Raw genomic sequence first — 12,403 nt, 5'->3', positions numbered from 1 at the left:
GTTGGAAAAGTAGATGCATATTATTTTGTAAAATATGCTCCATTTGGGTTTGTTTGGTGTTTTTCTCATGATTAGATTTAAGTTATATATTTTGGGGAGAAATACCACAGAAATATTTCTCAGTTTTCCTCAGTGCATTATTTTAGGAGTTATAAAATGTTGACTTTTCCCATTATGGATGATGTTAATTTTTAAATGGCTAAAATGCTGTCTGGCAAGTTTCTTCATTGTAAAATTAGTAAGTATTTTGTGTTTTAAGAAGTAATTAATATAGTATATGAGTGAAGGTATCTCAAGACTATGTTAATATCCTGTTCCTCATCTAACTTTTATTCAGTAGTTTTAGCATTCGTTTGTAATTCTTCTGTTATTACTCTGGTAGTTGTCAAATAGTGATTTTTCTAATTCTGTCATTTCTTCTGTACTTTTTAGTTAGCATTACTTTCTCCTCCCCCACTTTCTTCCTCTCTGTAAGAACTCCTGGAGTTCTTTTTTACTCAGTTGGTTATAATCTATCACTATCATTATTATTTTGGTACTCAGATTATTCCAGATTTGGCTAGTGGGAGCTGCATTAGATGGCTGTTCTGCCCTTCTGACATGTTTGTAGTATTCATTGAGAACTTCCTTGAATTCTTATCAAAGATATTTTAGGCTTACCTTTAACTTTTTCGGCCCGAGCTCTGGAATCAGCCATTTTTCCATGGAGCTCTGCTTCCTTTTATTGAAGACTGGTATTTAGAAACCAAGATCTGGGCGCTCAGTGTGCTCATTGCTGCAAGGCTGTGGTTTCTCGACCTTCTTTCTCAGTGGATAGATCTAGGAAACAGATGAATGTTCACATATACACGATGAACACATATAAACACACATGCATTTATATCTGTTTGTCTGTCTTTCTGTCATCTATCTATATCAGAAACTATGAGTTCACACTGATGACTTCCTTACAAGCTGATATCACATGGTTATTCTTGTCCTTTCTCTCTCTATATGCCCCTCTTTCTTGTCACAAGAAATCTTTTTTTTTTTTTTATGATTTCACTTGTATGTGGAATTTTTTTTTCCCACAAGAAATCTTTTTCCCATTATCCTCAATATACTTATTTATTTGATCAGTTGCCTTGTATGTAACAGTCTCTTGACCAGAGAGCCTGTCTCCCTAGTCTAGTACTGTGCACTCAGGCTGGTTGAGCTCACAAGTCCTCCAGAACTCCCAGCCCTCACTGATGAGGATATCACCCCCTAACCCTAATCTGGCAGCACATGAGTCCAGAGTTTCCCAAGGTCCCCGTGACATGCCATTTCCAAGTTTGCCTCCCCCTTCATGGCGGTGTGCACCTGGGAGTATTTCAGGTCCCCCACCTCTCTCTGGCTGAGAGCTCCCACGAAGTAGAGCTCCAAATTGTCTTTCTAAACCAATAACAAAAAGCTGTTTGGTCTTAATTGTACCAATGTAATGTTTTGTAACCAATCAAAGTTTATCTTCATTTTTATAGCTGCTTCTTATTAAAGGTGGATCCAAGAGAAAAAGTGAATTGATTACCTTCATTTTCATTTAAGTAATTACTTTTACATTTATCCCCTGGATTTGAGATGTCTTTGAGCTCCAAAAGTAAAGATCTCCTATCCAATCTTGACTAGAAAAATGATGCTTGGTGAAGTTCAGTAACTTTCCCAAGTGACACACAACTAATTATTGGGCAAACAAGTGCAGAAAGTCCTGATTCAGACAAGTGAATTTCACTACAACAAATGTGCTCTTCTCATCCCATCCAGACGGCTCATAGAACAATTCATAGATTTTTTTTTTTTTAGTTTATTGAATCATACAAAATTAAGTTATTTTATGTTTCTGAATTATTCTGGAACACTTCAATTTCCTCTGCTTTGTTTTCCCTGAAAGAATGAAAATCAGGTGCTAGGGTTGTGATGCTCGTCTGTGATGTTAGTAATTTGAACTTAATGGGAGTTGACATCCCTTTAGGTTCCAGGTTTCGATTATACTATTATACTAAGTTCTTCAGTTTATTTTCTTGAGAATATATTTTAACAACAGCATGTGTGTGCCTGCCTGCATGTATGTTTGTGGTGGGATAGAGAAAAGTGTGAGGAAATTTTAGGCAAGTCATTCATCTCTCTACATTTCACTTTTTGCATATGAAATGTGGAGGTAAGTGCCAGCCACCCCATGGGGATATTTAACTGAGGCATAGAAAACACTGAGCATTTTTGAAGGAAGATGCTTGGAAGACTTAGGGGGTTTCTCATTCTTTTCAGTAGCTGCTCCTTATGAAGAGTTTTTTGGAAAGAGGATCTGTTGAACCTGTTAATTCCACTGTAATTTCCTTCACATGTGTATTCCAGTAGCAATTATATAAATCCACATCCTGCTGCTGTCCTTTCCTGCAGATGTGGAGGAAAATCCATCCATTTGTTTTTCTGTTGTTTTGCTCATCTATATTGGCAAGAAAATGACAGTTGAGTACGTTAGAGGACATTATGATCTGAGATTGTCTAGGTTACATTTCAGCCATCAGGTCACTTGGATTTGCATGTGTCATCTATCACTGTGATGTCAAGGTGCTTAAAACTACCTAGACACTAATAATGCTTGTTTGTGGCTTTCATGATTTGTGCTGGAGTGAAGTGGTCTATTTTCCTTACATGTTAAATTTGTAAATTCTGATTATGCTTGCATGAGTATTAAGACAGTGCTTGTTCTGTTTTGTTTTTCAAAGTTACTTTTGCATTTCTGGAAGTATATAAGGAACAGTTTGGAAATCTAGTATTGAAGGATTAATACCTAACTAACTGCCTTTGTTCTGTTCTAGCCATATATATTATTGTATCTAATTATCACAAAAATATGTGAGCAAACTGGGGCTCTCTAAGTGATCAGGCTTAGGAAAATTGAATGATTCCTATAAATTTGCATAACTAGCAAATAGCAAAGCTCTTATGCCAGAAATCTGGGAGCATGGGCTCCAAGTTAAAAATGTTTTTGATGTAGTAAACATTTTCCCCCCAGCCTGCTTTCAAGGCTCCAAAGAGGTTGTGTTTATGTTCTTTAAGAAATGTAAGTCACAGTATCCCTTGCTTTTGTAAGTCCCTCTCTGTTGGAACCTAATAAGCACTCAGCATTAATGACCACCAAGGCCAGCAGCAGAAAAACTAGTAGCTGACGTTCCTTGAGCATTAACCTATATACCAGAAACTGTCCTTAGCACTTTATACATATGAGCCTATTTAATGCTTCAAATAACTCCTTGAGGTGTGCATACCTCTATCATCCCCATTTTATTGAAAAGGAGACAGAGACAAAGTTTAAGAGTTAATTGTCCAGATCAAAAAACAAATGAGTTTTGGCACTGCGGTATGAACCCAGGTAGTGGGGCACCCATACTGTTGTCCCACACTGTAGCAGACTTCTCAGTAAATATTTTTTATATTAAAATTCTGAGTTGGAAACTAATGAAACCAATTCAGATTAAGTTTAATGGAAAAGGCATCTGTTGGGAGGACATAGAGTATAGCTCACTGAGTCGGTAAGAAGCCTGGACATATATACAGTGGAATATTACACAGCCATCAGAAAGGATGACTACCCAACTTTTGCATGGGACTGGAGGGGATTATGCTGAGTGAAATAAGTCAAGCAGAGAGAGTCAATTATCATACAGTTTCACTTACTTGTGGAGCATAAGGAATAACATGGAGGACATTAGGAGAAGAAAAGGAAAAGTGAAGGGAGGGAAGTCGGAGGGGGAGACAAACCATGAGAGACCGTGGACTCCAGGAATCAAACTGAGGGTTTTAGAGGGGAGGCGTTGGGGGGATGGGTGAGCCTGGTGGTGGGTATTAAGAAGGGTATGTATTGCATGGAGCACTGGGTGTGGTGTATAAACAGTGAATCTTGGAACACTGGGAAAAAAAAAAAAAAAGAAGTCTGGAGAACCAGGCTTGGCAAACCAGCAGGACCATGAAAGACTGGGAAGCAGAGAATACAGCCAGATGTGCCATGGGAAGAGGGCTTCTGGGGCCACTTCTGGTGCTGCCACTGCTGGCAGGTGGCCCTGGGTCATGGGGCTCTTGGATGTGCTGCCATTGGTGATGCTTAAGTAGTAACACTAAGGAACATCCTGCCTACATTGTCACCTTTGCATTGCTTGGGAAGATCCAGAGGCCCAGGTAGAAGCATTTGCTTGATGGAGCCCAGGTCACATTATACGAAGGACAGATTTGGTATGCTCTTTGATTGAATTGCTCTGGCATATTCTAGGCAGAATAGTAACAGAAAAAAAAAAAAAATGACCAACTTCCCAGTGTGGAACCCTAAAGATTAAAGTACTTGCTCAGAAAAACTGGAGCCTGTTATGTGATGAAATAGGTCAGTAAAATGATTTAAGGAGTTGGCAGTTAGAGAATGAGAAAGCACTGGGTTACGTATTCATTTAAATCCAATTATGCTCTGAGTGGCCAATTTGGATCATGGATTACAGAGCATCACTTCCAGGAGGCTGACGATTGAGTCATAAAATACATCTCTCTTTCTTTTCTTCTTTCTTTCTTTCTTTTGGGGGGGGGGCGGTTATTTTCACGGTAGGGGAAAATATTGGCTGGATATCAAAGGTAATACTCTTTAGAAAAAGGCTGGTAATTTCATTCAAAAATGTGGTCGGGATCACTGTTTTAAGAATTTTATACAGATCAGGTTTCACCTCAACAAATGTTGTAATAAAACATTGTCGAGCCTTATATGATGACACACTGGTTGTAAGTGCTAATCCATAGAACAAGGTTTTGGTACAGTACAAGAAGTTGGGTGCAGGGGGGTAGGGAGAGGGTGGTGAGGTTATGGACATTGGGGAAGGTATGTGCTATGGTGAGTGCTGTGAAGTGTGTAAACCTGGCAATTCACAGACCTGTACCCCTGTATTTTTTATTAACATATAATTAACATTATATGTTAATAAAAAATAAAAAATTATTAAAAAAATAAATAAAAGTCTGCCTGAAATTTCAAAAAAAAAAAAAAAAAAAAAAGAAGAAGAAGTTGGGTCAGGCCATGAATAAGATTTGGCTTTTATTACACTTACTTGAATCTCACTTTACTAGAATTCTGAGCTTAAATATCATGGTTAACTTTCTGAGCGCTTACAATCAGAGTATTTTGTATATATCTTCCCTTTTAATTATCGTAATAACCCTACAAAGTAAGTATTATTATTGACACTTCAAGGAGGGGACTGAGGCTGAGAGACTAACTTGCCCAAGGTCGTGCGGGAAGGGATGGAGCTGGGTTTTAAATCCGCATTTGTCTGACGCTCGAGCCTGCTTTTGATGGCAATGCTGTTCTGTGCAAGAAAAATCATTAATTAAGTCGCGAGTTAACTCTGGGTTAGCATTCTTGAATTTTCAGATCAAGAGATTTCCTTGTCACTGGTTCTTAGCAAACAACTTTCTGTTTTTAGATTCAGTAACTTGAGAAATGTCATTCCATCCAAGATTCGTTCCCTGAGTTAAAAGAATATAAATTGCTACTGCCACTTAGTCTTTGCTGTCTATACCATTCCCACACATGTTGTCGTATTGGATATATGGATGAGATGACTTCTCACGATTTTTGGAGGATGGGCAGGGTGAGGTAGGTAGTGTGGGATCTCAGATCATCTCTAATGTTCCAAACCACTGATTATTAGGGATTTGTGAAAATACTCGGTCCTTTCTTGAAAAACTTTCTGTGGGTGCCAGCTCATGACAGTGACAAACACTAAAATTTACCAAGCATCCTGTAAGAGAATATTTGCTTTTATTTGTATTTTCACTTTGAGCTGCAAGTTACGTTCAGGTTTTCCAGGATTGGGAAGCCGGGTTTTCTTCACCTTGTTACAGTTTTCATGGTTTTGACTGCATTTGCTGACTTGTAACTAATTTTTAATCTTTTACATGTACTTTAGGAAGCCTATGAATTCAGGAAGTCTCATGTCTGCATTGAAAACTGCTTACCCTAACCCTAACCCTTATTATGAATGTTTCTTTCCTGCTTGGTTTTGTCCATATGCTTATATCCTACAAAATATATGCATATGTGGAGGAGCAAAAAAGCCCCATAGTCCTGTTAATGTGGTAATAGCCCAAGTTCAAGGAGTAAGAGCAGCTGGCCTGATGCAGGGCCAAAGCCAAAATCACTGGTATCATGACAGAAGACTGTGTTATGTAATTTTTCAAAAATCTTATACTCATAGGAATTTTGTTCACTAAAAGTCTGTCAACTTAGTTTGAATATGAAATGTTTTCCCCCTTGATTCTTTTGTTGTTGTTGAGTGTAGGTTTGTTTTTCGTTTGTTTTTTTTTTTTTTTGTATATGTGTATTTTTTTTTAAATGACCAGAGTTGTTTTTTTTTTTTTTTAAAGATTGTATTTATTTATTTGACAGAGAAATCATAAGTGGGCAGAGAGGCAGGCAGAGGGAGAGGGGGAAGCAGGCTCCCTGCTGAGCAGAGAGCCCGATGTGGGGCTCCATTCCAGACCTGAGCCGAAGGCAGAGGCTTGACCCACTGAGCCACCCAGGTGCCCCTGTTTATGTGTATTTTTAACCAAGCTGCTTTCAGGGTGCTATGTGGAGCCCTCAAAAACCAGATTTGCCACTGGGCTCAGGGGTTAATAGAGTCAAGACTGCACCTGTGAGTCTCTTTCCAACTGGCTTTGTGCACGTACATCCAGCATACCAGGCTGGGCTCAATGCTTTCTTGTCAGATATTTAGAGACATGCCCTGACAGATCGTGGGGAAGGTGGTTATGTCTTTATTGTCATTAGCAGAGCTCTCAGGAAGGGCCTGCTTTATAATCTCACAAGAGAACTTACTATGTGTGAATGGAAGAACTAATAAGGACCTGAGGATTTTTTTTTCCTTTAGTTTGCAAAATGGTACACCCCCGTATATGGTAGATAAATGTCTTTTTTCTTGTAAGTAACCAACATATGGGAGAGGTAGAAATTATTTGTCATTTGCATGTCATTATAATGATATTTAAAAAGCTGCGTGGCTCTGGACCTTGGGCAGGGGCGTGGAAAGTTCCACGGTAGCTAACCAAGCACTTCTTGTAACAGGATGCGAACGGCAGAATGCTTTAGGCGATATTAAATTGGGGTGATTTTTAGAAAGTGACAAATGTTTTATGTTTCCTAAATCCAAGATGGGTTCTACCAGCTGCACATGGCTGCCAAGTTATGTTATCACTTGCCTGCTTTGTAACTGCTTCAATTATTTCCTCCCCCAGCCCTGTATGATGAGATCCGTCAGTTTCGCAAGGCCTGTGGGGAGGCTCATCTGAAAACCATCTTAGCAACAGGAGAACTTGGATCTCTTACTAATGTCTATAAAGCCAGTATGATAGCAATGATGGCAGGTAAGTGTTTATATTCACATGACGATAGCTATGGAATTGATGTTTTTGGGAGAAATAAGTAAGCTAAAAGATTTGGCTATTAGCGAAAAGGGGCTAACCACTTGGAAATTTGGGTGGGAGGACTCAGCTATTTTGTGAATACACTGCAGTGTGCATTGGTCACAAACTTGGCTTCCTCGCACGTTTTTTTGGTGGCATTTCCTCGCTGCACTATCCTTACAAGGCAGTAGATGGCTCTCTTGTTAGCGAATTGCCTTCTTCTTTGATTATTCATTCATCAACATATGTTAGACAGGAATTTCTTTGACTCTGACTTATTCCTCTCTGTGAATTTAAGTGTTTGATTTTTCTCAGAGATGTGCATCTGTACCGGCTCAGGCAGCCTGTGCTTTTGTTTGTGTTAATTTTTCTTTTTAAAGGTAGCGCCGTGTCGTTGCTTTTTATACTTTCAAAAGCAGGTTGACTTCCTCTTCATCTCCTTGAACAGCAGACCTGTCCGTTCAGACATCCAAGCCTGAAACCTGGGAGTCAGGCTGGATTCCTTCTTTTCCTCACCTTCCTATAAACAGTGAATGAGTCCAGAGAGCTCTACCTCCTCTTTACTGTATCTAATGCATCTCTCCATCCTGCGTGCAGCCATCTCCGGCCATTGCCGTACCCCACACGGATCACTTCAGTCTCCTCGCTACTCTCCCTGTCTCCACTTTTGTTCCCTTCCAGTCTGTTTCCCACACTGTTGCCAGAATGGTCCCTTAAAAATGCTAATTGGGTTTTGGTCCTGCTTGTTTAAAATCCTTTGGTGGCTTGCACTGCCTCCAGACCCAGTTGGAAACAAGGGAACATACCTGTGCATCTGTCCACTCGAGCTGATATTTGCCAGCAGGGCACCTCAGAAGCAGGTAGGCTTTAAGTAATCTTGCCACCAAATGATTCTTTTAAAACATAAGAAAATATGAAGGTGTAGGGCCTATGAGGAGAGAGGTGACAGAGGGAGTGACCTTCTCTTCAGCAAGATGTGAGGGAAATATAATTCACTTCCATGAGCAAGAAACAAAACATGCACACAAAGTCTTCACCGGAAGCTGCACTCTCCACCCCCTATACCCCCCATACTCCCATCACTGTCAGAGAGTCAGGGTCACCCCAAGGAGCACCTGGCCTGCCCACTCAAAAAAAAAAAATATATATATATATATATCCCTCAGTGGCTTCCCTTCATCATCAAGGTAAAATGTAAATTCCTTCAGCCTGATTTTAAGAAAAGGTCCTTCTTAACACTCTGCCTGTGCCTCCCCATTTTCCTTTCACACCATATGCTCCAGCTCTATGGAATTCCCCGTAGTTCTCTGCAGATGGCACCATCCAGACCTTTCAAGGCTTGCTACATGCTACACCCCCTGTCTGGAATACCTTTTGCCCGAGTAATTCCTTCACCTCTTTGACTTCAGCACAGGTGTCCCTTCTTTCAAGACCATTTCCCCAATACCGCTTCCCCCCTCACCACTTGGTTCTATATCTCTTCTGTGTGCCCCCACAGCATTCTTTTGCAACCTCTGCCAGGTGACGTAGCACACCATTGTGTGATCAAGTATTGAATTTTGAGGTGCCTTACTAGTGGCTCCATACATGGGTGAAGATAGAGGACTTCTCAGGTCTTCAGTCTGGGCCTCTAGTGTAGTCCCCCCTCTAGACTTTTAGTATACGTGCTGCTGAAGAGAGCACTCCCCCCTCTAGATTTTTAGACTCGTGTACTTTTTGAGTATTGTCAGACCGAACATCAGTCCCTGGAGCGCTACTGAAAATCAGCCTGCTAGGCACTCACGGAGCTATTGCTCTGCTCATTGCTCCTGTATCCAGATGATCTCTGCTCTGGTTGTCTCATTTCAAGCATAATCTCTGAAAACCTAAGGATAAGGAGGAATGGAACACATTAAACAGTGGGTCCTCTGTTATGTTGGCATTTCAAAGTCCCGCAATAACAGAAGCCTCGCTGTAGCTCCTATGAGCCTGGGCGAAACCCCTTGGTGTCCTAAGTACCTGGGCAATTCCCTTTTCATGCTCCTCTCTGGGACAAGGGATTGTTAGCCTAGAGTGCTATGATCCAGGTCACAGTGAAAGTATATTCATTCTGGGAGGTCGGCCAACCCTATCGTCCTCTCTGCACCTACTGCTCATCATAGGAACGTGGTATTAAGTCATCATGCCAAGAAGCCCGTTCTGTCCTCCACCCCATCCATCCACAGAAGAAAAATGTGAGTAGGAACATGCTCTCCCCATCTCTTCTATCTACTTGTATCCCTGTCCATGCTTATCTCTTGCATTTCTTCACTTAAGCAGTGTCTGTTGAGTACTTGCTCTGGGTAATAAAACTTGTATTTGTAGTGTGCTTTCCCAGATTCTTTAAAATAATATTCCTTAATATTCACACCAACCCTGTGGTTGACGAAGAAACTTAAAAGGTGACTTTTGTAAGGTCACAAAGCTAATGGATCACATAGAGTCATTATTTGAACCCAGGCCTTCTGGCTCCAGAGTTATTTATTGCTTTCTCAGCTGTAACACCACTGTCTCCCAGGGCACTGTGCTTGACCTTATAATGAGTTAAAGGCATACACAGTCTGTGCAAGGTATAATAAGTGAAAGCATCCAGCATACTTCCTGACCCATAGTTTCTGGTTCCTATTCTCTTAAGAAGGTATATAATAGAAATGAGGTATGTTTTGAAGAATTGTTTTAAAATTTTGAACTAAATTTACACTTATATAAGTTATAGCTCTACTTTGGCATTTTTATTGATTTTATTCCTTAAAAATCAACTTCACTGAGGTAAATTTATATACATTGAGGTGTTAAGTGTCCAGTGTGATGACTTTTTGCAATGTGTATTTTCCATCATCCCATGAAATATCCTTTGTGCCCCTTTGCTTTCAGTTCTACTCTTTTTACTTCTGCCCCAGCTGCAATCAGTGCAATGATTTTATCACCATAGATTGGCTTTGCCAGTTTTTAAGTTGTACAATAGGTACTCTTTTGTGTTTTTTTTCCCTCTACCCACAAGATAATAGCTGTGAGATCTATCCATGTTGTTCTATGTATAAGGGACATTGCTTAGGGACATTCTATTGTACAAATATACTGAGTTGCCATACTTATAAAAAGTTTATAATATTCTGATGTCTATAGGGTCTGTAGTTATACCTCCTTTTTTTACTTCTGGTGTTGTCATTTTTGTTTTCTTTCCTGTTATTACTTATTTTCTTTCTTTCTTTCTTTCTTTCTTTCTTTCTTTCTTTGGAAAGAGTTTTGTTAGAAGTCTGCCAATTTTATTAATATTTTCAAAGAGCCAATTTTTTGCTTGCTTGGTTTTTTCATTGTCATTGAGTTAAAAAATACTTTCAATTTCCCTTGTAATATCTCTTGATGTCTAGAATGTTATTAGAGTATTATTTAGAATAAACCTTTACCCTGGAGCACCTAAATACATAAAGCAAATATTGATGGACATAAAGAGAAATCAACAGAATGTTTAATTTCCAAGTATTCTGTGCTTCTTGGATATCTTATTGCTATTGATTTATAATTTAAAATTCTGTTAAGCTCAGGGAATATCCACTGTAAGAATTTTTTGTCTTTTGAAATTAAAGAGATTTATAGCCCATTTTTTTCTATCTTTAAGTATACACTTCAGGGGCACTTGAAAAGAATGTAATGTTAGGGCGCCTGGGTGGCTCAGTTGGTTGAGTGACTGCCTTCGGCTCGGGTCATGATCCTGGAGTCCCGGGATTGAGTCCCGCTTCAGGCCCCCTGCTTGGCAGGGAGTCTGCTTTTCCCTCTGACCCTCCCCCTTCTCATACTATCTCTCTCGCAAATAAATAAATAAAATCTTTAAAAAAAAAAAAAAGAACATCATGTTAGTATTTGACATCTTAGACTGTCATGTAAGATATTAGTGGTAGTATTCTGCGAATATCAAGTAGGTCAAGTTGGTTGATCATATTTTTTAGATCCGGTTTTATTTTATTTTGTTTTGGTCTACTTGTTCTATTTATTACCAAGAGAAAAGGATGTTAAAGTCTCCAAATATGATTGTAGATTTTTCTCCTTATCCTTTTAGTTTTGTCAGTTTTTTCTAAATGTATTTTGGAGCTTTGATATTTAAGTATGTATACTTGGCATATCTTTTTTCCATCCCTTTTTATGAATATATATATATATATATATATATACACACACATACATATGCAGTCTATAACCCATCTTTGTTTATATATTTAAAGCTCTCTCTTGTAGGCTTTTTTAAAATCAAATTGTGAGAATCTGTACTTTTTAATTAGAATGTTTTGTTCATTTTCATTTCACACAATTTTTGATATGATAGAAGTTAAGTCTGTCATCTTGCAGTTAGTTCCCTATTTGTTCTGATCCATTTTTTGTTTTGTCTTTTCCTGCTACCCTTTGGGTTCATTAAATATTTGAGAGCACTTCATTTTATTTTTTTTGTCTGTTGACTTTTTATCTACAGCCTCTTTGTACTTTTCAAGGAGTTTCTCAATTATAATATGCATCTTTAGCTTAGCACGATTTACATAGATTTCATATTATTCATGTGTCATGAAAGTAAAAACCTTAACAACAGTTGTGTTTACGCTTTTCTTAGTCCTTTGAATTATTTTACTATTCTTCTTCCACCTATGTATAAACTCCTTAATATGAGGTGATTTTTGTTTTAACAGTCATTTGTCTTTTAAAGAAATTAAAAGAAAACTCAGCAAAACTAGTCTTCTGTATTTTCTCACATGCACATCATTTCCTTCTTTATTCCTTCTTGTAAGTCTGCTGGTGACTAATTTTCTTAGATTTTGTTCATCTGAAAATGTCTTTATTTTACACTCATGTTTCAAGTATTGTTTGCTGAATATGGTGTTCTAGGTTATAGTTTTATTCTTTTTTTTTAAGATTTTATTTATTATTTATTTATTTATTTATTATT

At 38.6% G+C, this 12,403-nt stretch overlaps 1 protein-coding gene across 1 annotated transcript in view; it reads left to right on the top strand.

Annotated features, from left to right (window-relative positions):
* Nucleotides 1-12,403, top strand: part of DERA (deoxyribose-phosphate aldolase) — a 115,453-nt gene that overhangs the window by 62,414 nt on the left and 40,636 nt on the right. Inside the window, exon 6 of the mRNA XM_047740914.1 lies at nt 7,285-7,413. Within this exon, the coding sequence (XP_047596870.1) occupies nt 7,285-7,413 (129 nt within the window). The remainder of the gene's footprint in view (nt 1-7,284; nt 7,414-12,403) is intronic.

Source organism: Lutra lutra, chromosome 8 (assembly GCF_902655055.1).
Source record: "Lutra lutra chromosome 8, mLutLut1.2, whole genome shotgun sequence".
In the NCBI taxonomy this organism is placed as follows: domain Eukaryota; kingdom Metazoa; phylum Chordata; class Mammalia; order Carnivora; family Mustelidae; genus Lutra; species Lutra lutra.
Note: the sequence above shows the minus strand (reverse complement) of the source record. Positions and strands in the feature narration are given on the sequence as shown.